Source organism: Zalophus californianus, chromosome 6 (genome assembly GCF_009762305.2).
Source record: "Zalophus californianus isolate mZalCal1 chromosome 6, mZalCal1.pri.v2, whole genome shotgun sequence".
Taxonomy (NCBI): domain Eukaryota; kingdom Metazoa; phylum Chordata; class Mammalia; order Carnivora; family Otariidae; genus Zalophus; species Zalophus californianus.
The window spans coordinates 112,298,533-112,323,377 of record NC_045600.1 but is presented as its reverse complement, the minus strand read 5'-3'; the positions used below and the strand labels follow the sequence as shown (position 1 = coordinate 112,323,377).

The window sequence follows — 24,845 nt, the reverse complement described above, 5'->3', positions numbered from 1 at the left end:
CCTTAATCACTTTGATGTGTAAAGCACTGTGCTAGGCTCTCTGGGGACCTTAAGGATGTAGCAGTTGTAGCTCCTAACTTCAAGGTGCTTACTAGTCAACTGAGGGATGTTTGGCAAGAATCCCCTTCACATCAAAAGACTGAATAAAGTAAATGTTTCATGAGTGGTACAAAGAGAGAAGAGACTGAGCAAGCTCAGGACCCTTAACAGCATCCTCTCCATTCACAGGGATATCGTAAGAGGTTTCCTTTACATCCCTACATCTGTGTGTTACTTCTAAAAATCTTTCTGAGTTTCATCTCTTTAACTCATTCACTTAGTATGTCAATCCCTTGATTTCTATAATGGTACAACTGTTAGGCTGCTACTGTGCATGTTCACTTTATACAGCTGCCCTCTTATGGATATCTGAAAAGGCCACACTCTAATGGGTAGAAGACAGGGTTCTCTTCTTGATGGAGTGGTATTTCCAGTGTTCAGTTTTGAGAAAAAAGACTGTTCTCAGGTAAAGAGATAGGACTCTTGTCCCCATACTCTCAGGAGAAGACGTTCTACATCCACGTTAACAACCACCGGGGCTGGCTTTAAACTTGCGTGACTAATGGATGACAGTTCTACAGCCATGGTAACAAGTAAACATTGTCTAATAGATGAGTGACAGCTCGCTTCAGCGAACATGACTTTGAAAGAAAGCCAGCTGATGAGTGACAGCCTCAGGCTTTAAAAGTCAGCCATTCAGAAGTGGAATCACTTGCTTCTATAGCTGACATTAACCTGCTCCCACGTCTGTAACCAACCATAAAACATGCTTCTATGGCTGACATCAACCCACTCTTGCCTCTTAACCAACACACCAAAAATAACATCTTCCCCAAAATTCTATACGAGAGCAGCAGTTTGCATTATTCAAGAAGACTATGCTTAACAACTATGGTTTTTCCTCACTTAAGTAAATAAAACATTATTTTGTTTTTGTTTCAGATATTGAGTGGTGGTTCATCCTCTGACACTGAAAATCTTTTTTTCCTTGGATCTGGTTTGAGGATTTGCTTGAATAGTACCCCAGAGAAGAAACAGGACCTCTGCCATGTAAAAACAAGTCAGGAAGAAGGCTCGAAGATGCTGCAATATGGCAAAAGTTTTCTTTTTTTCCCATTGGGATTTAGCTAAATTTAATCATATTTTGATAGAAACAAAAAATTTGAACAAATATTTTCTGGCTTCTAAGTGTCAGTTACCATTCTTAGCAGCAGACAAAATTCCCTACCCTCGTTGACCTTATATACTACTGGGGGAGAGAGACAAGAAATAAAAGACATAGTATGTCAGACAATGGATATGTTCTGAAGTAAAATTAAGGGGGAAAGAGGAAAGTACCAGGGTGGATATGGAAGACTGTTGTTTTAAACAGTGGCCAAGGAAGGCTTAACAATGAAGTGATATTTGAGCAGAGAAATAAGACGGTTGTGTCAGGCAGATATCTGAGGGAAGAGGATTCCAGGCAGGGCAAATGGCAAGTAGAAAGACCCCAAAGCAAAAGAATGTCTGGAGTATTCTTGGAAACATAAGGTGGTCACAATCATAGAGTGAGGGAGAGAAGAGTACCAGATGGAAGGAGAGAGATGGTGAGGAAGGGGGCATTAAGATTATAAAAAGCCTTACAGGCCAAGGACTTCGCTCTAAAATGAGAAACCATTAGGTTTTGAGCAAAGATGTAACATGATCTAATATACATTTTATTTTACTTTATAATCTAATATACATTTTAAAAAATAACTGTGGCTACTGAGCTGAAAATACACAGGGACAGGAATGGCAAAGGCATGGATGATGATGACAAAGAAAGAAACTGCATTAAAAAAAAAAAGTCAGTTCAAAGCCCATCAGGAACACCCTCAAGCATTGCTGCTCCCAACACTGGGCTCACCTTGGAAGCCAATCCATAGACTAAAAATTAGCCTACAAATAGTTGTATATGAAAAATCTGCCCAAACAATGTAAAGATGGCCCCATTATATTCATAAACTCAGGTCTGAAGGAAGAAATGTGGAATCAGGCACCCAGCAGTGGAAACAAGCTGAGAGGCCAGGAGGCAGCAGGAGGCAAGCATGATTGGGATGAGCAATACGTGAGAGGAAGTTATGAGTAAGCAGAAGTTACACAGCTAAGAAAAGACACACGAAACAGAGGAGGAGAGCCAGCAGGGGCAGAAAGAGTGAGAATCCCCAAAGAGAGGGAAGAAGGGGCTGAATTTACATTAAATGGGGGAACGCTATAAGTACCCAAGAACTCTTGCTTACCAGTGTCTCCAGAGCTGCTCTATTAGTTAACACGCTGCCCATCCCTTACATGAACTAGCCCGAGGGAGTCTTGGATTCTGACAAGAGATCTAACTATATCAAGTATCCCATTCCAGGGAAGGAGCAGATAGAGGCTTGACAGAAGACAAAGACCTAGGGTATCTTTGGCCAAGAAGAATGCCATAGATACACTTTATCACTTCATAAATTTCTACTAATGTAGTCACTAAAGAGTAAATCTTTCTGGCACGTTTTCTTTTCTCTGCCTATGAGAAACTGAAACTCCTTAGGCTGATATTAACTTGTCACAATCATATATTTACCAGTGTTTATTTAAAAAGAAAATTCTAACAATTTTCATCCATTAAGAAACATAAAACCCAAGTCCTGATAATAAATTAATACCTGGAAGAACTTTCAATTCAGCTTCATCGCTATACTTTGGTGGCCCACTGCTTTCAACTATGCAGCGATAAAGTCCCCCATCGCCTTCAGTAGCGTTGCTGATAACCAGTGTTCCACTTGGAAGTTTGATAACTCTATCATCCAGAAGAAGAGGCTGTCTGTTCTGTTCCCACCTCACAAACGGGACCATATCTACATTAACTTCACAATTCAGAATGGCACTGTTCCCAGCATAAACAGAAGAAGGTTCTGGTTGGCTGGCAAATCTTGGAAGACCTGGACAATAGAGGAAAAGAAGAAATAAAATGTAGTTTAATGTTACCTTAAAATGTAGTGTTGGGAACCAGGAGCAAGTCAGCCCATGTGGCCATATGTACACTGGAACCAGGATCAAGAAGAAAGTCTATGGGTCGGGAAACTGGCTACAACAGGGATACAAGTCAAATAAGTAAATGTACTAGGGATAATTGAAATCACATTCGTCACAGTTGGAGAAGCAAGGTACAAATACGGAAAAGCAGAAGGGTAGAACAAATCCCATGGTATTGGTAGAATTGAGGCATGAGTATAAACTTACAGTCTTATATAATTATATATAATTAAACATATACATAGATACAAATGTATGTGTAAAAATATATATATACATTTCATACACAGTCATTACATATATATATATCTATACATATATATGTATATGTATAAATCTCCTAGCTCTGTCCAGAGAGAGTCCAAAATCAATGCCACTTGAGTAGCAAAGACTATATGGTGACATAATCTTGATTTCTAAATACCATTTTCCACTACAAGGAACCAATGCTCCTTAAAGAGGCTGATTCCATGACTAGAGTAAGGAAAGTACAAGATAAACCTGGAACATCCTGTGACAGGAAGTAAGGAAGCATCCAAAGAACAATATGGACATATCAAAAGGACACAGAAGTCAGACTGAAGGGAGTTCCCTCTGGCTCAATCTGGGATAATGATAATTGAGGCAGAAAAGAATGAATGGATGCTAAACTCCCTGGTGAAAGGTGGATGAGGAATAGGATGTATACAGAGCCTCAAATTAGGTCTTCCCAAAATACTGCTAATTAATAAAAGTATAAATATTAACTTCACAGTGGAGAAACATAGCATAGACCATATTAACAAAGTAATAAAGGTTAACATAAGCAGTAATGAAACAAAACATCATACATTTCCTGATAGAATGCACTAAGAAGAACGTGGCATCATTTACTTCTGCGATATTTCTTCCCAAAATGCAAAACTTCAATATATTCATAGGGGAAAATCAGAAAACACAAATGAGACAAGGATAAACTAAAGAATGGTTTGAGACCAAAAGAGCCTAAACTACTAAATACAACATGTAATCCAGGACCAGAAAGGAGTGGCAAAGGGGCAAAGTTCCTGCTTTTGTTTTTTGCTCTTAAGAACTTTATTGAAGCAACCAGTAAAATCAGAATGGTATCTACGGTAGTATCGTTAATATTAAGATTAACTTCCTAAAATTGATGGATGGTTATTTAGGAGAGTATCTTTGTTTTTAGGAAATACACACAGAAGTATGTAGGTGAGGGTAATGCCTCCAACTTACCCATAATGATTCAGAAAAAAACACTGATTTGGGTATGTGCATATTGTGGGGGGTTATAAGGCAGACACAGTAAATTGTTAACAATTGGGTAATCTGAGTGAAGAATATATGGGATTTCTTGGTTTCACTCTTGCAATAACTGTATGAGTTTGAAATTATTTCAAAATAAAATATTGACAAAAATGTAGTCATAAATACTCTGTAGATGCCACAGAATGTAGTGGTTAAGAGCCTAAGTTCTGGAGTCACATAATCTGAATGTGAATCCCAACCCCACCACTTCATGGCTGTGTGACATAGCAAGTTACTTAACGTTGAAGTCTCAGTTTCTCCATCAGGAAAATGAGAACAATAAGAGACCTCATAGGGTGTTAAAAAGGTTAATATTTAACATAAATACTTCATACATAGCATATTGCCTTGACAGTAGGCAATAAAAACTCAAATAGTAGGGGTACCTGGGTGGCACAGTTGGTTAAGCATCTCACTCTTGGTTTTGGCTCAGGTCATGATCTCAGGGTCTTGGGATCGAGCCCCACGTCAGGGTCCACACTCAGTGCAGAGTCGGCTTGAGATTCTCTCTCCCTCTCTGCCCCTCCCGCTAATGCCCAACCCAAATAAATAAATCTGGAAAAAAATACTCAAAGAGTAGCTGCTATTATTATTAACAGTAACATCTAAAAAAGTGACTCTGAGATGTGGAGAACACAGCAAACTGTTTCTTTAAAGACTAACAAACATAGTAAATTATGAGAAACAGTTCCAGGTTTTGTAGTTTTATGGTGGTGAATTATTCCATATGGAAATAACACACAAGTTGTCTAGCCTTCTTACAAATTTTTTCTTATTTTTTATATCAAGGGGATTTTTGAAGGAAAGAAAGATAAAATTAGCCATACATCCACTTTACAGAAACCAAAAAATTAGAAGAATGGAATTAACAAAGATAAACAGAGAAACTAAGAAAGTAGGAAAAAAGGAAGCTGAAATAAAACCAAGAGCTAATTCCCCTCCTGAGGTCTCATGAAAATGAGTAACAACATATGTGGAACTGGCAGACAAGAGATTTCTACAAGTTTCTCAACAGGGAAAGCAGATGGAGGAACTGGTGCTGACACATCACAGCAGAAACTGCTGCAGCCTCCTGCGCTCACAAGTAGGAGGCCCATTTGTCCTGCTGCTTCCAGAGAATTGCAGGAGAAAGGAGCCAGTAGGAGTGAGACGGGGGCTGGACAAACAGAGATTAACAATGTCTGTATTCAGACCACCCAATAACTCCACCTTTAGGCACAAAACACTCCTAGCCAGGCTACTGCCCAGGCAGTAAAACCAAAATTTCCACTGTGGAGAAATGACTGCAGAAAGACGACTTCTCCTATTTAATTTTATGAGCTACGTACTTTGTGTTCTTTCAGAAATTCCCCTTCTTACTTGACTTGGCCAGAATCAGTTGCTATCACTTGTAACCAAAGAACACTAACCAATGTTCTTTTAGAATGGCAATTTGGCAGTATCTTTTTGAAAAAAAAAAATTAGTTTTATTGAGATACAATTTATATACCATAAAGTTTATCACTTAAAGTCCACAATTCAACAGTTTTTAGTATACACACAAAGTTGTGCGACCATCACTAGAATTTAGTTGGAGAACACTTTCACCATCCTTCAAAGAAACTGTGTACTCAGTTGCAGTCATTGCCCATTCCCTGTATTCACCCACCCAGCCCTTATCTCCCTCCCCCATCCTCAGCCCTAGAAAACCACCAATCTACTTCTTGGCTCCCTACAGTTCCTCCAGACATTTCATATATACGAAGTCCAGACATTTCATATATATGAAGTCATATGATATGCAGCTTCTTTCACTTATGTTTTTCATGTTTATCCATGTTTCAGTACATATAAGAATTTCATTCCTCTTTATTGCTGAGTAACATTCCATGTATGAATATACCACATTTTGGTTAGCCAATCATCACTTGATAGGTTGTTTCCACTTTTTGGTTTTATTACAGATAATGCTGCTAAAACCATTCATGTACAAATTTTTGTACAGATCTATCTTTTCATTTCTCTGGGGTTGATACCTAGAAATGGAATTGCTCAGTCATAAGGTAACTTTATGGTTAAAATTCTGAGGAACAGCCAAATAGTTCAGTGCTCTTTTTAAAATTATACACACACACAAAGTACATTCTATGATCCAGCAACTAATACAATTACTAATTCCAATAATCTTTTCTATAGAGATTTATAAAAGACTGTTCACTATACTACTGCCTTTAACATCAGACAATTTTTATTCATGTAACTGTTCATCAAAAAGGAAATCTTGGGATAAATCACAGTATATCTATACAACGGATATTATGCAACTATTAAAAGAACTTTTATTCATCTCTTAGCTCAGATCTTATATCCTCCTGATACTCAGGCCATGAGTGAGTTAAATAACTCCTACAGAATCTTGTCTGCAGCCAAAGAATTGATTATATTGTATTAAAATTGGCTGTTTACTAAGACATTAGACCAAAAAATGCTTCTTGAAGGATATGAAAATTAAAAAGAAGGATGGACAAATCCAGAAGAGTAGAAAGAGAGGAAAAAGTAGAGAACAGGCTTAATAGGGAGTGGGGAAACCATGAGCAAAGGCCAGAGACAGAGAATAAAAGGAATCTGAAAATATTCAGTACTGGCAGAGCTTAAAATGTGTTGAAGGTGGTCCTGCTGCTGCTGGTGGTAGAGGGCAGGGAGAGAGGCAGGGCGGAGTGTTAAGAAACGAAGTTGGAGAAGGGTACTGGGTGGCTCAGTCAGTTAAGTGTCCAACTCCTGATTTCAGCTTAGGGCATGATCTCAGTGTCCTGGGATCCAGCCCCACATCAGGCTCTGTGCTCAGCAGGGAGTCTGCTTGAGATTCTCTCCCTCTCCCTCTGCCCTTCCCCACTCCCCCTAAAATAAATAAATAAATCTTTAAAAAGGGAGGGAGGGAGCTGGAGTGGAGGCCGGCTCATGAAAAGACCTAGAGGCCTGTTCAAGAGTTTAGACATCCACTTGATGTTGTCACTGAAGAGCTACTGAAGGGTGAGGAGAGAGCCTGACCACTGGACTGGAAGAGGGAAAGAACAAGGCAGCGGACAGTTACAGGTGGGGTGAGGTGAGGGATGATGAGGAGCAGCCTCAGGATCATGTACAGAGAAACTAGGAAGCAGAATTCACTGGATTTGGTGAAAGGCTGTGGCAGACGGCAGAGAGGAAGGAGTCACGATTAAAGCCCAGCTTAAGAACATAAATGACAAAGAAGAGCTCACCTAAGTGACATTGTAGGGGCAGTCATAATGCTAACTTATTTATCTACATGTTGGAGAAAGCCTGGCGAGCAGATCAGAGGGAGGGAGGGAGAGAGGGAAAGGAAAAAGGAAGGAAAGAAGGAAAAGAAGGGGAAAAAAAGAAGAGAGGAAAGGCTAATTATCAAAAGAAGTGACTTTTTTTGCCTTTTCTTTTTCCATCCTCAGTCTGTGATTATGGAATAATTACAGTAACTTTATATCACACTCAAATTCAGCTATGAGTATCTGGTTCCAAAAAGAAAAAGAGCCATGATACTCTGAATGAATGAGCAAATATAGCCTGGAGTGAGCGGGAAATGGGGTACTATCACCCTACAGTGGCAATGAGATGGGAAACTATTCTGTTACTCATTTTCTTTTTTTTAAGTGTTAGCATTTTACCAAGATGAGTATAAACATAAGACAATTTCTGTACAATGTGACCCTTAAGAAAAACTAACTACACTTCATCTAGTACTCAAGTGAAGAAACACTGACCCGAGGAATACCAGCATCTACTACAAGACACGCATGACTTACTCAGCTTACGCTTCCATTATTCTTCAAATAAGAATGCTCTAAAAGGGAGTGAATGTTTGTCTCTTTACAACTTTCTGCTCTTCACCTTAATACCCACATCCTATAGGTTTTTAAATAATTAATCCAATTAAATGTCTTTTCCTTGGCTGGGGCATAAAGGAACCAAGATTCTGGCTATATTGCAAGTTTTACAAAGCCATACTAAGTGGTTATGCTGGGGAGGATAAAAGTTAGCAATCAAAGGGAATCAATTTTCCTATACAACTTCCTCTGTCATTTCCAAGTTAAAAAGAAAAGAACGGACTTAATAATTATGATCGCAGCTATAAGCAATGTAAGTGACAGAAAGTGAAAAAGTGCTACAGTTTATTCCCCATGCTAAGCAAGTCTTAGCAGAATGCCATGCACCTAGCAGATGCTCAATTGATACTTGTTAAGTGAGTATATTTCTTGTTACCAGTTAAATGAAAACTCTAGGATAATACTGCTTTTTATCAAGATATGCCCTTTATAAAAATTTGAAAATACAAATAAATTACTTTTGAAAAACTTACCTGCTACTGTGAGCTTGGCTGTTCTGCTGACAATAGTTCCAAGACTCTCAACAGTGGCCACACACTGATAATAACCTTCGTCAGGTTTGTTGTGTTTGGAATGCACCACACTGCTGATAAATAAAGACCCATCTGAGAGAAGCTGGCGTCGGTCATCTGATACTAAGTTTAAAAAAGTTCCATCTTTTTTCCATTCAATTTTTGGAGAAGGTTCAGAATATGCTGAACAGTTCAATATAACAGAAGAGCCTCTAACTGAGAGCGTATCCACTGGCTCCACCAGAAAATAAAATGGAGTGAATGTTCGAATGCTGGATCCTACAAAAATAACAAAAAGAACAAAGTTAAGCAAAGCTTTCTTCTTCTATTTCTGTAAGAAAATGTAATTTGTATAAAAGTTATTGTTAATTAATTATGCTGTTTGGATATAACATAATAAGTCATTTCACTATTAGTATCTAACAAATAAAATTTCTTTTACTAGGAAATCAAAATATGACCCATTTAGAAGAAGATAAAAAAAAGACACTGCCAGATGACATAATCCAACCTTGTTCGATTACATGAATATCTAATAAAAGTTCTATGTCAAACCCTACAATGGGATTTATAAATATTTAAAATTATTTTATTCAAAGTGAAATTTTCTATAAAACACAAAGGAAGCAGAAAACTGAAATGATTCTTTGTTATTAAGTTATGTTTACTGGCTATATTTGTTTCATAAATTTACCATACATACACTTTGTCCATTTTTCTAGTGGATTACTCATCCTATTGACTTAGCAATCTTTGGGCATAGCTATCATGTTTTGCAAATATTCTTTTTTCCACTTTGACATTATTTTTGTCATAAGAAAACAAATTTTAACTATATAAAATTAAATCTGTTATACTTAAAAGATTTTTATTCCAAGATTATAAAAAATTTCAGCTTTGTTTTGTGCTAGTACTTTTGTGATTTCATTTTCTACATTTAATCTTCATCTATAATTCATTTTTTTTTTTAAGTAGGGAACTCACGACCCTGAGGATCAAGACCTGAGCTGAGATCAAGAGTTGGAGGCTTAACCAACTGAGCCACCCAGGCACCCCTAGAATTCATTTTGATGTAAACAGCACAGGAGGGGTCAGTTTAATTTTTCTAAGTCCTTAGAAAAATTCTTTGAACTTGAGGAAGTTCCTGGCCAGTTCCTTGAACATGAGAAGAACACAATTTTTTTTTTTAATTTACTATAGGAAACTCCAGACTGTTTTCCAGAGTGGCTGCACCAGCCTGCATTCCCACCAACAGTGTAAGAGGGTTCCCCTTTCTCCACATCCTCACCAACATTTGTTGTTTCCTGTCTTATTAATTTTTGCCATTCTAACTGGTATAAAGTGGTATCTCATTGTGGTTTTGATTTGTATTTCCCTGATGGCTAAAAAGAGAGCTACCCTATGACCCAGCAATTGCACTACTAGGTATTTATCCCAAAGATACAGATGTAGTGAAAAGAAGGGGCACCTGTACCCCAATGTTCATAGCAGCAATGTCCACAATAGCCAAACTGTGGAAGGAACCGAGATGCCCTTCAACAGATGAATGGATAAACATGTGGTACATATATACAATGGAATAGTACTCAGCCATCAGAAAGGATGAATACCCACCATTTGCATCTACATGGATGGAACTGGAGGGAATTATGCTAAGTGAAATAAGTCAAGCAGAGAAAGACAATTATCATATGGTTTCACTCATATGTGGAACATAACGAATAGCACAGAGGACCACAGGGGAAGGGAGGGAAAACTGCATGGGAAGAAATCAGAGAGGGAGACAAACCATGAGAGACTCTGGACTTGGGGAAACAAACTGAGGGTTACAGAAGGGAAGGGGGATGGGGTAACTGAGTGATGGGTATTAAGGAGGGCACGTGTGGTGATGAGCACTGGGTGTTATACACAACCAAGGAATCATTGAACACTACATCAAAAACTAATGATGTAATATGTTGGCTAAATGAACATAATAAAAAAAATTTGCTATAAATCTTATATTCTCAGCCAGAGAAAACTTTCCAACTTAAAGCTTTACCTCTTTTCTTTAAGAGTACTGACCAAATCCCTTGTAATCAGACTATAATCAGTTCTAATCAGATTTCTTCATGTGAACAATTAGGGAGGCTTAGTCCAATAGATGAAAACAAGACAGTTTTTAAAATATATCTACACACCCCTTTATCTATAATTTATTTACACTGTGAACTTAAGAATGACGCTAGTTCTTTACTACGTAATGAAAGAGTGGTTCTAAATAAATACGAAACATACTGGCAGAGGGAAGGGAATAATATTCACATGTTTTAAATTTTTCAAACATTTACAATGTGAATCAAATTCCAAACAGACTAATCTTCCTTTCCCAAACACCAAGAGGTGGGTTCCATCCCTATTTAATGATTATGAAATTGATTCTTCAAGTCTTAAAACTCTTGAGAATGAGCTTAGGAATTTTTCAGAAGTAACCTGCAGGGATTTGCTTTTTACTACTGTAAAAAATGTTACATTGATACCATAGTAAAATAAATAAAAATATCAACTCTAGGGCAATACAAAAAGACTGCTAAACTAAGAGAAATTACTTTTATACCGTTCCTGTGTAACATTAAATCTTTATTATATCATCCAAATTAAACAATTCAGGAACTTAAGAGAGAAATGTATTAGACTAGCAGTCAAAATATGCAAAGTAACAGTTTAAAATAATTATTAATAAACAAATTTCATTTTAAAATTTGGACAAAGTTTTGCCATTTAAAAAATAATTACACAAATGTAAATTTTCACAGCTTAACATTCTATCTTGCTTTTGATTTTCTTTTTTTTTAAGATTTTATTTATTTATTTGAGAGAGAGAGAGAGAACGAGGGAGGGGAAGAGCAGAGGGAGAGGGAGAAGCAGACTCCCTGCTGAGCAGGGAGCCCCAAGTGGGGCCCAAACCCAGGACCCTGGGATCATGACCCCAGCTGAAGGCAGACGCTTAACCAACCAAGCCACCCAGGCGCCCCTGATATTCTTTCATTTTAAAAGTCCGTATCAACCAACTTGAACAAGAGTATATGCCTTCAAAAAAAATTTTTAATTATAGGGAAGTTTACAAATGCCTTTGAAAACCAAGGCCCTTCAAAATTTTACCACAAATATGTATTCTACATTACTTAGAATATAGCATTAAATATTTATGTATATCATCTTTGTATTTTATTCCCTCAGTAAACACACAGTGACCTAAGGTACTGTTCCTTCGCTTAAAATCCCTCAAAGTCTTGCCACTGTCTTTTACAAACTAAATAAACTCCCTAAATGGACTATGTGACCTGGCCTCTACCTACTCTCCAGCCTTCCCCAGCATCACTCTCTCCTCACCCTCTAAGGCTTGCTGCATCTCTGTCCCCCCCGCCCCTTAGCTCCTGCCCTCTTCCCACAAGCTACTCCCACCACCACCCCTCTCCAATTGACTCCAAGTCTTCCTTCAAGCTCAGCTTAAATACTACTTTCTCAGAAATGCTGTCTGTGCCTGGTGTCCAGACAAGAATAGTTTTGTCTTGTTACAAGCCGGCATGGTATACAGTACCTACATAGCACTTCAAATGTTCTTAATCTCTAAATATTTGTAATAACTTGTTAGGGCACAGAAGTTCCCAAAGTTTCTTGGCTCCTGGTGCCCTTATTTTTTTTATTTTTTTCATCAATTCTCTAGGCTAAAAGAAATACCTAACAGTTTTGTTTATGTAATAGTTAGGTTCAAACAAATGAATCAATATTTATGTCCTAACAAGTTAGTATCCTATTGAAAATATAATACAGGCAAATTGAAAAATATTTTAACTTTTAAACAACTACAACTAGTTATTATGGGATGTGTGTGCATATTGGACACTGCATGAGTTCTCAAACCTTGAAATCAAATTGGATACTGCCATCCTCTAGGACAACTGGTTACCCACATGAGGAAAAAAAACAAGCCTACTTACAACATGTAATAACAGTAAACACTTAACATGTTTCTATGTATCAGAGACTGCTCTAAACATTCTCTACATACTAACTACTCATTTAATCTCCACTACTATCTTATTATAGGTACTACTATTATTCTCATTTTAGAGGAGAAAACTAAAGCATAGAAATGTTAAATACCTTGTCCAAGGTCACAAAGGTAGTAAATAACAGAACCAGAGTCTGTGATCTTAATCACACTACACTCTAATGCCTCTTATATACATACAGAAAAATACATTCCAGGCCTATGAGAAAACTATGTAAAAAAAAATTTAGGGGGCGCCAGGGTGGCTCAGTTGGTCAAGCATCTGTGTTCAGCTCAGGTCATGAACCAGAGTCACGGGATGGAGCCCAGAGTCAGGCTCCCTGCTCAGCGGGGAGTCTGTTTCTTCCTCTCCCTCTGTCCCCCACTCTCCGCTTGTGATCTCTCTCTCACTCTTTCTCTCTCAAATAAATAAATAAATCTTTTAAAAAAGATTTTAGGAAAATACAAGGATAACCCTGGTGTCAGGCAACCTTTTAAGTCAAAATAGGGAACTTCAAAGTTAGAAAAGACAGATATGTTTCACTTCATTGTATTTAAATTTTTAAAACTTTAAGGCAAAAATATCATAACAAAGTAAAATATGACAAGACTGGGAGGAAATTTACCACATGTAACAAGAATTTTAAAAGTCACATCACTCAATAAAAAAAATGGATAAGGCTGTGTTCCAATAAAACTTTATAAAAACAAGCAGCAGGATGCATTTGATCCATTGACTCCTGCCTTAGAATATTTAGCCAGCAAAAAATAAGTGAGCCACATTTCATCTGATCTGGAATGAATTCTGAGAAAAATGAACAAATCAGACAAGTATAAATAATAAAATGTCATGTACATATGACTATATGAGCACTGAGAAAGTAGCAAAGTGTACCAGGTTGTTACCACTGATTTACTGGGAGGAGATGGAGGAGGTGAGTAGATGAAAAGCTTCAAGCACATAGAAAGTAATTTCATAATAAAAATTAGCTTACGTGTATAATCCCTTTATAAGTATTATACATGTTGTGGTAGGTGTGGGTGAAGGGGTACATTTTTTAAAAACTAGTCATTAAAATGTGGATTATCTCAGGGTGGTGAGATTTTAGTTGACTTTTAATTTCTTCTTTCACCTTTGCTATTACATGAATATTTTATATGAAACACGATGTTGTTCAAGCAGAAATAAAGCTATTTTCATATACAGTCTGCACAGGAAAAGGACAATATGAAAAGTCTGGGGCATATTCACATGCTACCATTCAAAACCTTAAAATATATATACTGTTAAATAAAAAATACTCAAGTTCAAAATACATATAGTATGACCCCACCTACATAAAAATATATATACATGTACATATATGTGTGTATGCACACATTTAAATGTAAATAATGTATGGAAGAGGTGCCTGGATGGCTCAGTAGGTTAAGTCTGACTCTTGATTTTAGCTTAAGTTGTGATCTCGGGGTGGTGGGCTCAAGCCCCACATCAGACTCCCTACTCAGCAGGTAGTATGCTTGAGATTCTCTCCCTCTCCCGCTGCCTCCCCCCCACCAGCTCATACACATACTCTCTAAAATAAATAATAGTTGAACACTACATCAAAAACTAATGATGTACTATATGTTGGCTAACTGCATAATAAAAAATATATATAAATTTTAAAAATAATAAAAATGAGGGTCATGATAAAAGCTTTAAAATTTTAAAAAATTATATAAATAAATAAAATCTTAAAAAATAATAATGTAGGGAAAGGGCTAAAAGAATAAACACTGAACAGTTTAACAGTGTTTTCTCCTGGGGTAGTAATGGGATTCAGTTACTGATGGAGAGCATACAGGGAGAAGGCTTTTTTATGCCATGGATTTCTGCATTGCTTATTGCTTAAAATATGAACTGCTTATGCTTTCTTCTTGTCATCTTTTTCTGTTTTAAAAAAACAAAATAACTTTTGTTATTGGCGGTAAATAATCTTTTCTTGGGAACAGAAGATTTTTTTTTAAAAAGATCTATCACCATTTCTTTTTTTTATTAATTTTTATTTATATTTTGGTTAACTTACACTGCAATATTGGTTTCAGGAGTAGAATTCTGATTCACCACTTACAACACCCAGTGATCAGACCTATCACCGCTTCTTTAACCATTTTTCCTCTGTCACAGAAGAGTTATCAGACACCCACTCCTTGGCTGACTTTGTATAAAAACTGGCCTATATTTCCCACCAGGGTCCTAATTCCCTGTCCACTTAAATTTGCTTAATTTTAGTTTACTGTGACCACAGTCACAATACACATTATTCTGAAACAGGCTTAATGATCCTGTCTGATCTCTTGCACAATCCCTGGTCTCTGCAAATTCTCACTTTTTAATGGAATAGCTCGCACTTCTTGATAAACTATTACTCACTTTTTGATAAAATACTTCACACTTCTTGATAGAATTCCATCTCATGACAGGAAAATACCCACAGGGAACTTATCTCAGTCGTATTCCCCCACCCCCAAATATCAACAAATCCTATCACTCACTGCACACCAGCATGGCCAATAATTTTAAATTTTATCGTGTCCAGAATAAAAAAATAACATACAGTATTTGAATACTGGCAGAAATAAAATGAAATCTGTCTTATTGCCCACAGAGGTTCTAAGTTTGACAGCATCAGAAATGCCGGACAGAAAGGTAAGCAAGCCTTTTTACATGCCTACAAATGTAAGGTTTCTGTATATAATGTTATTCAACCTATGAAAATTATGTCTTCATTATAAACTAAGACATTAATGTCGAAGGACGTCATACCTCTTTTACTCCTTAATAACATTACTTTGACCACCCTATCCTATCCAGTCAGTCTGTAAATCCTACATTTCATCCTTCCTGATTCTTTGGTGTCCACTCTCACCATATAGCTTAGTCTCTCTTGCTTCAAGTTCTCAATTTAAAATCAAAAAGTCTAAAAATTAGAAAGTTAAAATACTCAATTCAAAGGATTCAAAAAAATAATACATTCACATCACTGATTAAGAACAAGCAATACTTAAGAGTTAAATGTTTTCCACCCTCTTTTGCTGCATAACAATTAGGACTCCCAGCTCCAGAGCTCAGTCCCTCTCTGCCCTGCACAGCCAGTTTCTCCAAAGACTGAATCTACAGAGATGCAGAACTCCTTTCCTGGAATTTCAAGCAAGGCATGTGGTTAGCTGTTAATATTATATGGATGGTTTCACTCGCGTGATATACATATACTGTACGGGCATACCATAAAACAGTGGATGTCAACTTCTAACCAAAGCTGGACCTGAAATTATTTTTCAGGCTACTAATATCCTATTAGGAAAATTCAATTTGATTATTCTAATTTATAGCATCTACTCTCCCAACCATTCCGCCAAAATGAAAAATATCTGAATTTGTTTATTCAAGAAACATCTGTTATAATAAGAATGCTTTCCTTTTCTTCAATTTTCAGCCTTCCTCCTCTCCCACACACACACACACACACACACACACACAAAAACAGCCACAGTGGAAAACTCTTTCATAAAATGAAGTCAAGCAGACATGATTTTGAATTCTAGCTCCACTATTCTAGTTCATTTCTCTCTGTGTCTAAAATTCGCTCCCTTATAAAACAGGAAAAATAATGCCCTCCTTTCAAGGAAATCTCTGTGAAGAAAGGTATAAAGCACCTACCTACCTCACTGCTTGGCAGATAGCAAGTCCTAAATAAATAGTAACTATTCATAGTTCAAAAGCCTACCATATTTTCTCCCAAACTGCTAACATCTAGAACCTTAGTTTTCACCAATCACATTTTACAAACTATGCAAAATATGGACCTTATTTTTTTTTTACTTTTAATCACATTTTGGACAATTACATATAAAATAATATTAAGTGATCTTAAAACTCAAGTATAAACCTCTTTCTCCTCTGCCTAATTTTTCAACAGCTCCCCCATTACAGCAAATGTAATCCAAATTACCATGACATACAAAAGGGGCTGAAGGATCTGGTCCCTGCCTCTCTACAACCTAATCTCATATCATGTTCCCTCCAACTCAACAAGCTCTGGTAACATTCTTCAATTTTTTGAACAAGCCATGTTCTTTCCCATATTAGAGCCTTTGCATCTGCTGTCCCCTCTGCCTGCACACTCGCTCTGCACCCATTCTTCCATCACACAGCTAGCTAGCTTCCTCTCAGCTTCCACGTTTCAACCAGCTGTCACTTCTACAGGGGCCTTCTCTGACAACTATCCCTGTGAAGGTCCTAGCCTCCTAATCCTACCCTTTATATGCTCTTCCCAGCAATTCGCTTTCTCTCTGTTTTTAAGGCCTGTTTTCCCTGGTAGAAGGCTAGAAAACTAGATAAAATAAAACCAAGATTAGGTAGAGTAAAGAGAATAATTACCACAGCTCACGCTAGCCAAAAAATTGGATTAAATTTTTGGAGAACAAAATTTCAAGAGCTTAAGTCAGTAACAATGGACTTCAAGTCTTGTTAAAATAATAATTTATATATTAATCTTCCAAAAATATACTAAGGATCCACTATGTATAAGAACAAAAAAATTCTCATTTATTATTTCTCACTTCACCCTAATCCACTCCCATCCCCATAATACAAGCTTGATAAGAGCAGGAACCTTTCCTGGTATCCATAGTGGGTACTCAATAATATCTGTTAAATGAATGAAGGATGCTACGCAACTAAATTACAAACAGTAAGACAGGAGTACCTACTCTCAGAGTGCTGACAGTGGGAACATGCAATGATATAATCATGGCTCACAAAAACACAATCAGAACAATGTGGTGGGGGCCATGACAGAATGTGTACAAGGTGCAGAGAGAGAAGTGAATAGGCCTAGAGAGTCAGGGAAGACATTCATGCAAAACGTGATTATTAACGTGAAATCTAAGGGATGAACAGGAGCCTAGCCAGTAAAGGGCAGAATGCATCATCAGTGGAACAGCAGGTGCAAAATCTCAGAACAAGGTGGTAGTGGAAGGGGCAAAAGTACTCAAAGAAATTCAGAAGTGGGTAGACAAGGACAGATTGTAAGGATTTTTATATCTTAAGGAGTTAGTAAGTTTGGCAAAGGCTTTAAGATGAGAAGTGATGATCACACTTACTTCTTATTAAAAGGATGGTGCTTGCTGCACAAAGGAGATTAGTTAGGAGAACACAGCTGGAGAGAAGGAAACCAGTTGGGAAGCCTCTACAGTTATCTTGGTTGAAACCCGATGAAGTCCTATTTAGGAAAGTAACAATAGTAACTAAGAGATGGAAAGATCTGAGGAATCCTTATGGTCAAATCAATGAGCCTTGGAGAATGATGTAGAGTAGAACGACCAAATGTAGAGTAAGGGCAGTGGAGGAGTCAAAAGTGACTGACGAGTTTCTCGCTTGGACAACGGCTGACTGGAGGTGCCAGTCACTGAGAAAGAGGACACAGCTGGGCAGATCATGGGCTCTGCTGTAGACATGGAGAGTTTAAGGGGCTCATTGGACATGGATGTGGAAGTCAGACAAGCTTGGAACTCAGTAGAGATTCATGCTAAATTCATGAATGGAATTCCATTCATGAGATACACGTTAAAACAGAGGTTGCAAGAGAAAATAAGATACAATAAGAAATGCAAAATCTGAAGAAAACCAAGGACCACATTCTGCAAAACACCAAGATTTAAGAGAAAGGGAAAAAAGCCTACAAAAGTCATGTAAGTCAGAGGACAAGAAAACAGGCATCTCAGAAGCCAGAGAAATATTTCAAGAAGGAGGATGACCTGCTGAGCACACAATACACATGGACACTCATTCATTGGATATATATTGAAAAGGTCACTGATGACCTAGGCAAGAACAGATTTAGTGGTGTAGTGAAGACAGATACCAGACTACAATGCACTCAGGAACAAGATGGAAAATGAAGAAATAGAGCCTGTAAAATGAACAACTGCACTTCTCAAATTTTAGTTTGCATACCAATCACCTTGTTAAATCCTGCTACAATTCAGATTCTGATTCAGTAAATCTAGGGTGGAGCCTGAAATTCTACATCTCTAACAAGTGTGCAACTGATGCAGACTCTGCCAGTCCATAAGCAACACTTTTGAGAGGGATATAGAGACCCATTTTCAAAAAGTTTGGCTGTAAAAGGCAGAGGAGAGATAGATTGGTAAATAAAGAAAACCTGAGCTTGGTCTTCTTTTATATTCTTTGTAATTGAAGAGAGACTTGAGCATGTTGAAAGATGGAAAGAACCAGTACAGAGGGTGAAATCAAATATTCAGGCCAAATGATGGTAAGATTAGGATCCAGGCTTCTGGCTATTAAGGAGTAACAGGAACTAGACTTACCATCCTGCCTTAGACAACTGGGCAAAAATCAATGAAACAATGTTTTTTCAGACACTGGACAACATGAAATGCAGGACTGTGACCCCTGAGAGATAGGAAACAAGATGAGCTGAAAAATCACCCCATCTTACAGTCTGTAGATATCCCATCTTTCCAGCCCCCAGCATGAGAAAGGGAAAGCAAAGAGACCTCTGAAATCTCACAGTTAAAGAAAAAGATCAGAGTTGAGGAGGCCAAGGTTAGTACAATTTGCAGAGTATGAAAGAGGAGGGAGCTGCTAAGAGAGAGAACTCTGGAGTTTGGCAAAAGAGTCCCCTTGAATCTGTGGATGACTACCAATGTACATATGAGGGGACTGAAGTTGTACAAAGTATATCTCCTAACCCCAATGGAACTAACCTAGAAGTCAGTAACAGGTAGCTGGAAAACCCTAAAATATTTGGACATTAAAGAACACACTTTTTTTTTAAGATTTTATTTATTTATTTGACAGAGAGATAGAGAGAGAGCACAAGTAGGCAGAGTGGCAGGCAGAGGGAGAGGGAGAAGCAGGCTCTCCGCTGAGCAGGGAGCCGGACATGGAGCTTGATCCCAGGATCCAGGGATCATGACCTGAGCCAAAGGCAGCCGCTTAACCGACTGAGCCACCCAGGCGCCCCTAAGCAACATACTTCTAAATAACTCACAGATCAAAGAAGAAATCACATGAGAAACTACAAAATATTTTCAACTTAATGAAAATGAAAATACAGCATGAGGGAAATTTCAAGTGGTAAATGTTAATATTAAAAAAAAATGTCAGACAATTAATTCTGGATCAGAGAAAAGACACTTCTTTTGTTGTAACAAGAAGGAAAGATGAGGATATGAGTAAGCCTGGTGTTAGATATGAGAGTCATAGTTTATTGCTTGTATAGTCGCTGAAGTAGGAGGTGAGTACAACTGTTGCTGGTGTGGGCAGGCTGGGCTGTCAGGGTCAGAGGTTTGCAGGTGGTGGTAAACATCTGAAGGAGCTGTAGTGAGAACGGAGAGGAGCACCAAAAAAGGAGAATAGGATTACTGGATCATACTGACAGCACAGTCAGGCTGCTAACTGTATTTAGAAAGAAGTGCAAATATGAGAACGTGGTTTTGCAGACTCTAAAGGGAAGAGAACATAGACATTTAAAACTGAAGCTTCCTAAGTAGTGAGTAGCAAGGGACAATGAAGAGGGCTGAAGATACCAGCACGTGGCTGTCAGTGGCGTCTAAGACAGACAGGGAAGGAAATACACAAAAGTGAACAGAAAACGGGTAAGAGTGGTGCCAGCACAATGTGAGAAGCCTGGAAGGACAGGCGACTGTGGTGAGACTATGATACTATTTCAATACTATTTCAGCACTGCCGAGTGATGACAAGGGCTAGGGTGCAATTCTGGAAGCTGGTATTTGAATGGCATGAAAGAGAAGCCACTGGAGATGAAGAAGGTGAAGAACTGAAGATGGTACTAGAAAGTAAGCCAAGCAGACACTCACATTTTCCAGAACAATGACAGATTTGCAATAGGGAAGAAGACTGTAAAACAAGACCTAAAGTTTTCAATGAATGAAAGTGAATATTAAGTACACAGATGACAGAAAACAGGCAAAAACATAAAATTTAGTGGCCCACATCTTGAAAGAGCAGCAATTTTTTAAGTAGTTATCTCACATTTTTGAAAGCTATTTTTCCATTATTCTTCAGTAATCAGCTATGTTTCAGAGAGCTGATATTGCTCCAAATATTGCTAATAGAGTACTTTTCTCATATGGAAAACAAGCATTACAGATTTTATGTGACTATAGCAGCATATGTTTACAAATTGTTACCAAGTTCAGCTAAAAAAAAAATTCTGAGTAAAGATGCATTAATTCTTGAACATAGAAAACAAATAGCACATGAATAATTTATTGAAAGCTTTTGTTGTCAGCAGCTTTACTAACAGAAGTAATATTTATGAAATCCCACAGGACAATCTAACAACTTAAATATATGCAAAAGAGAACACAAGACTAAGAATCCATAATAATGAATCTTGTAATATCAGAGCTATTTTCTGCAAAGAAAGCTGTGTGTGCATAAGCTCTCAATGCAACGTAAACAGATGTTTCAGAAAGATCATGTCATTGTTTCACAAGGTCTGTAGACCAGGTTCTAGAATTCTTCTGTTCAGCTATGTATTTAGGGATGGAAATAAACTGAATTCAAAAGCTTGTTAAAGCCTGATTAACCTGAAGCTAATTCAAGCCTACATTAGTAAGCTGTCATATTAAGTCACAAATTCATATTTCCTTCACTGAGTTCTTACTCTCTTGATAACATATTTCTGATAGAAAATAATCCTTGGGGAGGGGGGAGCAGAAAAGGATATCTAAAAATCCAAGAAAGATGTTAACAGTATTAGAAGGATAAGACATGAACCCCAGAATACTCACAATGAAGCCACGTATATATTAACCAGGCAGTTGTAAATACATTTGTGAGAGGAAAATAAGACTTATCCATGCTCTTATAACTGCATACCATTTTCACACAGATGTTGAATTAGTTACTAAAATGAAATGCAAATGGTCCTTAATCATTTTAAGAGATACTCAACCTAACTCATAATAAGAGAAATGCAAATTAAAACTACACTGAGATACAATTTCTTACCCACCATATTGGCAAAAATACAAATGTTTAACAACATACTCTGTAGGCAAAGTATAGGGAAACAGGCTAATGGGAATGAAAAATGGCATATCCACTATAGAGGAAAGTTTGTAATATCTAGCACAATTATAATTGCATTTACCCTTTGATTTAGTAATCCTATGTCTATGAATCTATCCCAAAAATACACTGGCCAAAATATGAAAATAGGTACAAGCAAGACTATTCACTGCAGCACTACCCATAGCAGCCTGGAAACAGCCTTGAACACACGGTGGCACACTGATACAAGGAGGTACTGGGCAGTTGCCAATGAGATGACAGAATAACTTTATCTTCCACCTAGAATAAATAAAGTGAAAAAGCAAGATTGGAAAGAAGTGTGTATATTTATCCAAAAAAGGTAGGATTATAATAGATACACACACATAATTTTTAACCTATACAAGGAGAGGAAATACAGTTAGAGAGGTTGGGAATTGAAGCTAGATGTCTCTGAATAGAACTTGTACATAGATTTGACTTTGGGATCATACAAATATTTTACAAATTTAAAATACAAAACTAAATCTTAAAAATCCCTAAACATTGAAAGCAGAGGTGGAACGAGCCTAAACCTCTAGTTGTCATTATAACCACCCAGACAGGAACTACTGTAAGAGAATTTAAGAACACAACAACCTAAATATACTTAGTGGAATACGCCCTAAGGACCAAAAGAACTGTAACATTTTTAACTGTTTTAATAATCATTTTGTTGTAGTTACTATTGGTACTGTTATTCTGAGACTGGTGTGTGTACGTGTGTGTTGCTGTTGCAGAATAAAGCAAATGAGTAATTTCACTAACGTCATGAAGAACAGGATTCTCAGTGTGGAAGAAAAGTGATATAGATGTAAAATCAATGAGGTGCTCTGTCAGAACAATTAAAATCAACAACACAAGAAACAACAGGTGTTGGCAAGGATGTGGAGAAAAAGGAACACTTGTGCACTGTTGGTGGGAATGCAGTCACTGTGGAAAACAGTTTGGAGGTTCCTCAAAAAGTTAAAAATAGAAATAACCCTTCCATCCAGCAATCCCACTACTGGGTATTTACTCAAAGGATACAAAAACACTCATTCAAAGGGATACATGCACCTCTATGGGTATTATTTACAATACCCAACATAAGGACACAGCCCAAGTGTCCACTGATAGATGAATGGATAAAGAAGTAGTGTGTGTGTGTGTGTGTGTATATATATATATATATGTATATGTATATGTATATATTCAGCTCTATTAAAACAATGAAATCTTGCCATTTGCAACAGCATGGATGGAGCTAAAGAATATAATGCTAAGCAAAGTAAGTCAGTCAAAATTTAAAAAAAATGAGCAAAGGAGAAAAGAGAGAAAGAGACATACCAAGAAGCACTCTTAACTACAGAGAACAAACTGATGGGTACCAGAGGGGAGGTGGGTTGGGGGATGGGTAACATACGTAATGGGGATGAAGGAAGGCACTTGTGGCGAGCACCAGGTGTTGTATGGAAGTGTTGAATCACTATTAAAAAAAAAAATCAATGAGGTAAGTAAAAACCATCTATCCTTCAGTTTTAATCTTAAGTACTAATATGAATTTGTATTTTACTTATCTAAAAAATATGTATTTCCTAGCTCATTTGACTGAAAAGTCCTAGTAACAATGACCAAGCCAGTGCAATTAAGTAATCTCCACAATGAGATTTTGGCTCTAAATTTCATTTGCCACACAAAAGAACCTTTTAAAAAACGGGCTAACTCCTGGTCTGCAATTGGAATATGAGATGAATCTACAACATCTTTCAGACCAGAAAAGAGAAAGCTATCAAATGACTACTAGGGTCATCACAAAAGACTCAAGAGGTTTTTACTGGCCAAATATGGGACATTTAAGCATCAATAATGATAATAAATTGAAACATTCAATTATGTTGAATTCCATTACCTTATAATGACCTCAAAAAAAAAAAAAACAAACAAACAAAAAACACAAAACAAGACAAAACTGATCACCTTTGGAGACTCCTACAGAACCAAATCATTATTTTGAAAAGTGGCACGTAAGAGTAAAAGAACTAAGCATTTTTCCTAATCAAACTGTTTCTTATGGCAGTAAAACTGTTGATGAAAGTAAGTTCCTGTTTATAGAAGTATTCCACCTAATAATAAGAGAGTGATACAATATCACCATTTTGCAACCCCTAATGAACTGACAGCTCTGGGTAATAAACATCAATGGTCCAGGAATCAGCAAACTTTCTCTTAAAAGGGCCAGACAGTAAATATGTTAGGCTTTGCAGGCTACATACAGTTTCCACTCCATATTCTCCTTTGTTTTTAACTGTTCTTTTTTTTACAATATTTTAAAAATGTAAAAAGTAAGAACAGCTCATGGGATGTACAAAAATGGGCCACAGACCAGATACAACTCACTGGTCATACTTTGCTGAACACTGGTGACTGAGAGCAACAGAAAAACAGACCCAATCGCACATTATATGCCTTCCTCTATAATGGAGTATTATTCAGCCTTAAAAAGGAATAAAGTACTAAAAAAAAGGGGGGTGAATAAAGTCCTGATACAAGCTATAACATGCGTGAACCTTTAAAGCATTGTTAGGTAAAAGAAACTAGATGCCAAAGACTACATACTGTATGATTTCATTTATATGAAATGCCTGGACTAGGTAAGTCCAGAGACAAGAAGTGTTATGTAGGGCAGAGGGACAGTGGTAGGGGGAGAGAACAGGGGGAATGGGAAGTGCCTGCTAATGGGGCCCAGGGTTTCTTTCAGGGGTGATGAAAATATTCTAAAGTTTATTGTGGTATACCTACTCAATTCTGTGAAGATACTAAAAACTGAATTGCACATTTTAAATAGGTGAATTATACAGTATATAAATTATATCTCAATAAAGATGTTATTAAAAAATAGTAATTATGAAAAGAACAGGGCTCCATGGACAAAT

At 37.2% G+C, this 24,845-nt stretch overlaps 1 protein-coding gene across 9 annotated transcripts in view; it reads right to left on the bottom strand.

Annotated features, from left to right (window-relative positions):
• NEO1 (neogenin 1) overlaps positions 1–24,845 on the bottom strand; it is a 241,344-nt gene that overhangs the window by 167,750 nt on the left and 48,749 nt on the right. For all 9 annotated transcript variants that reach the window (XM_027569922.2, XM_027569929.1, XM_027569931.1 and 6 more), the window contains 2 exons: positions 8,729–9,046; positions 2,706–2,981 (listed from right to left, as the gene is read on the bottom strand). In XM_027569922.2, coding sequence (XP_027425723.2) covers positions 2,706–2,981; positions 8,729–9,046 — 594 coding nt within the window. The remainder of the gene's footprint in view (positions 1–2,705; positions 2,982–8,728; positions 9,047–24,845) is intronic.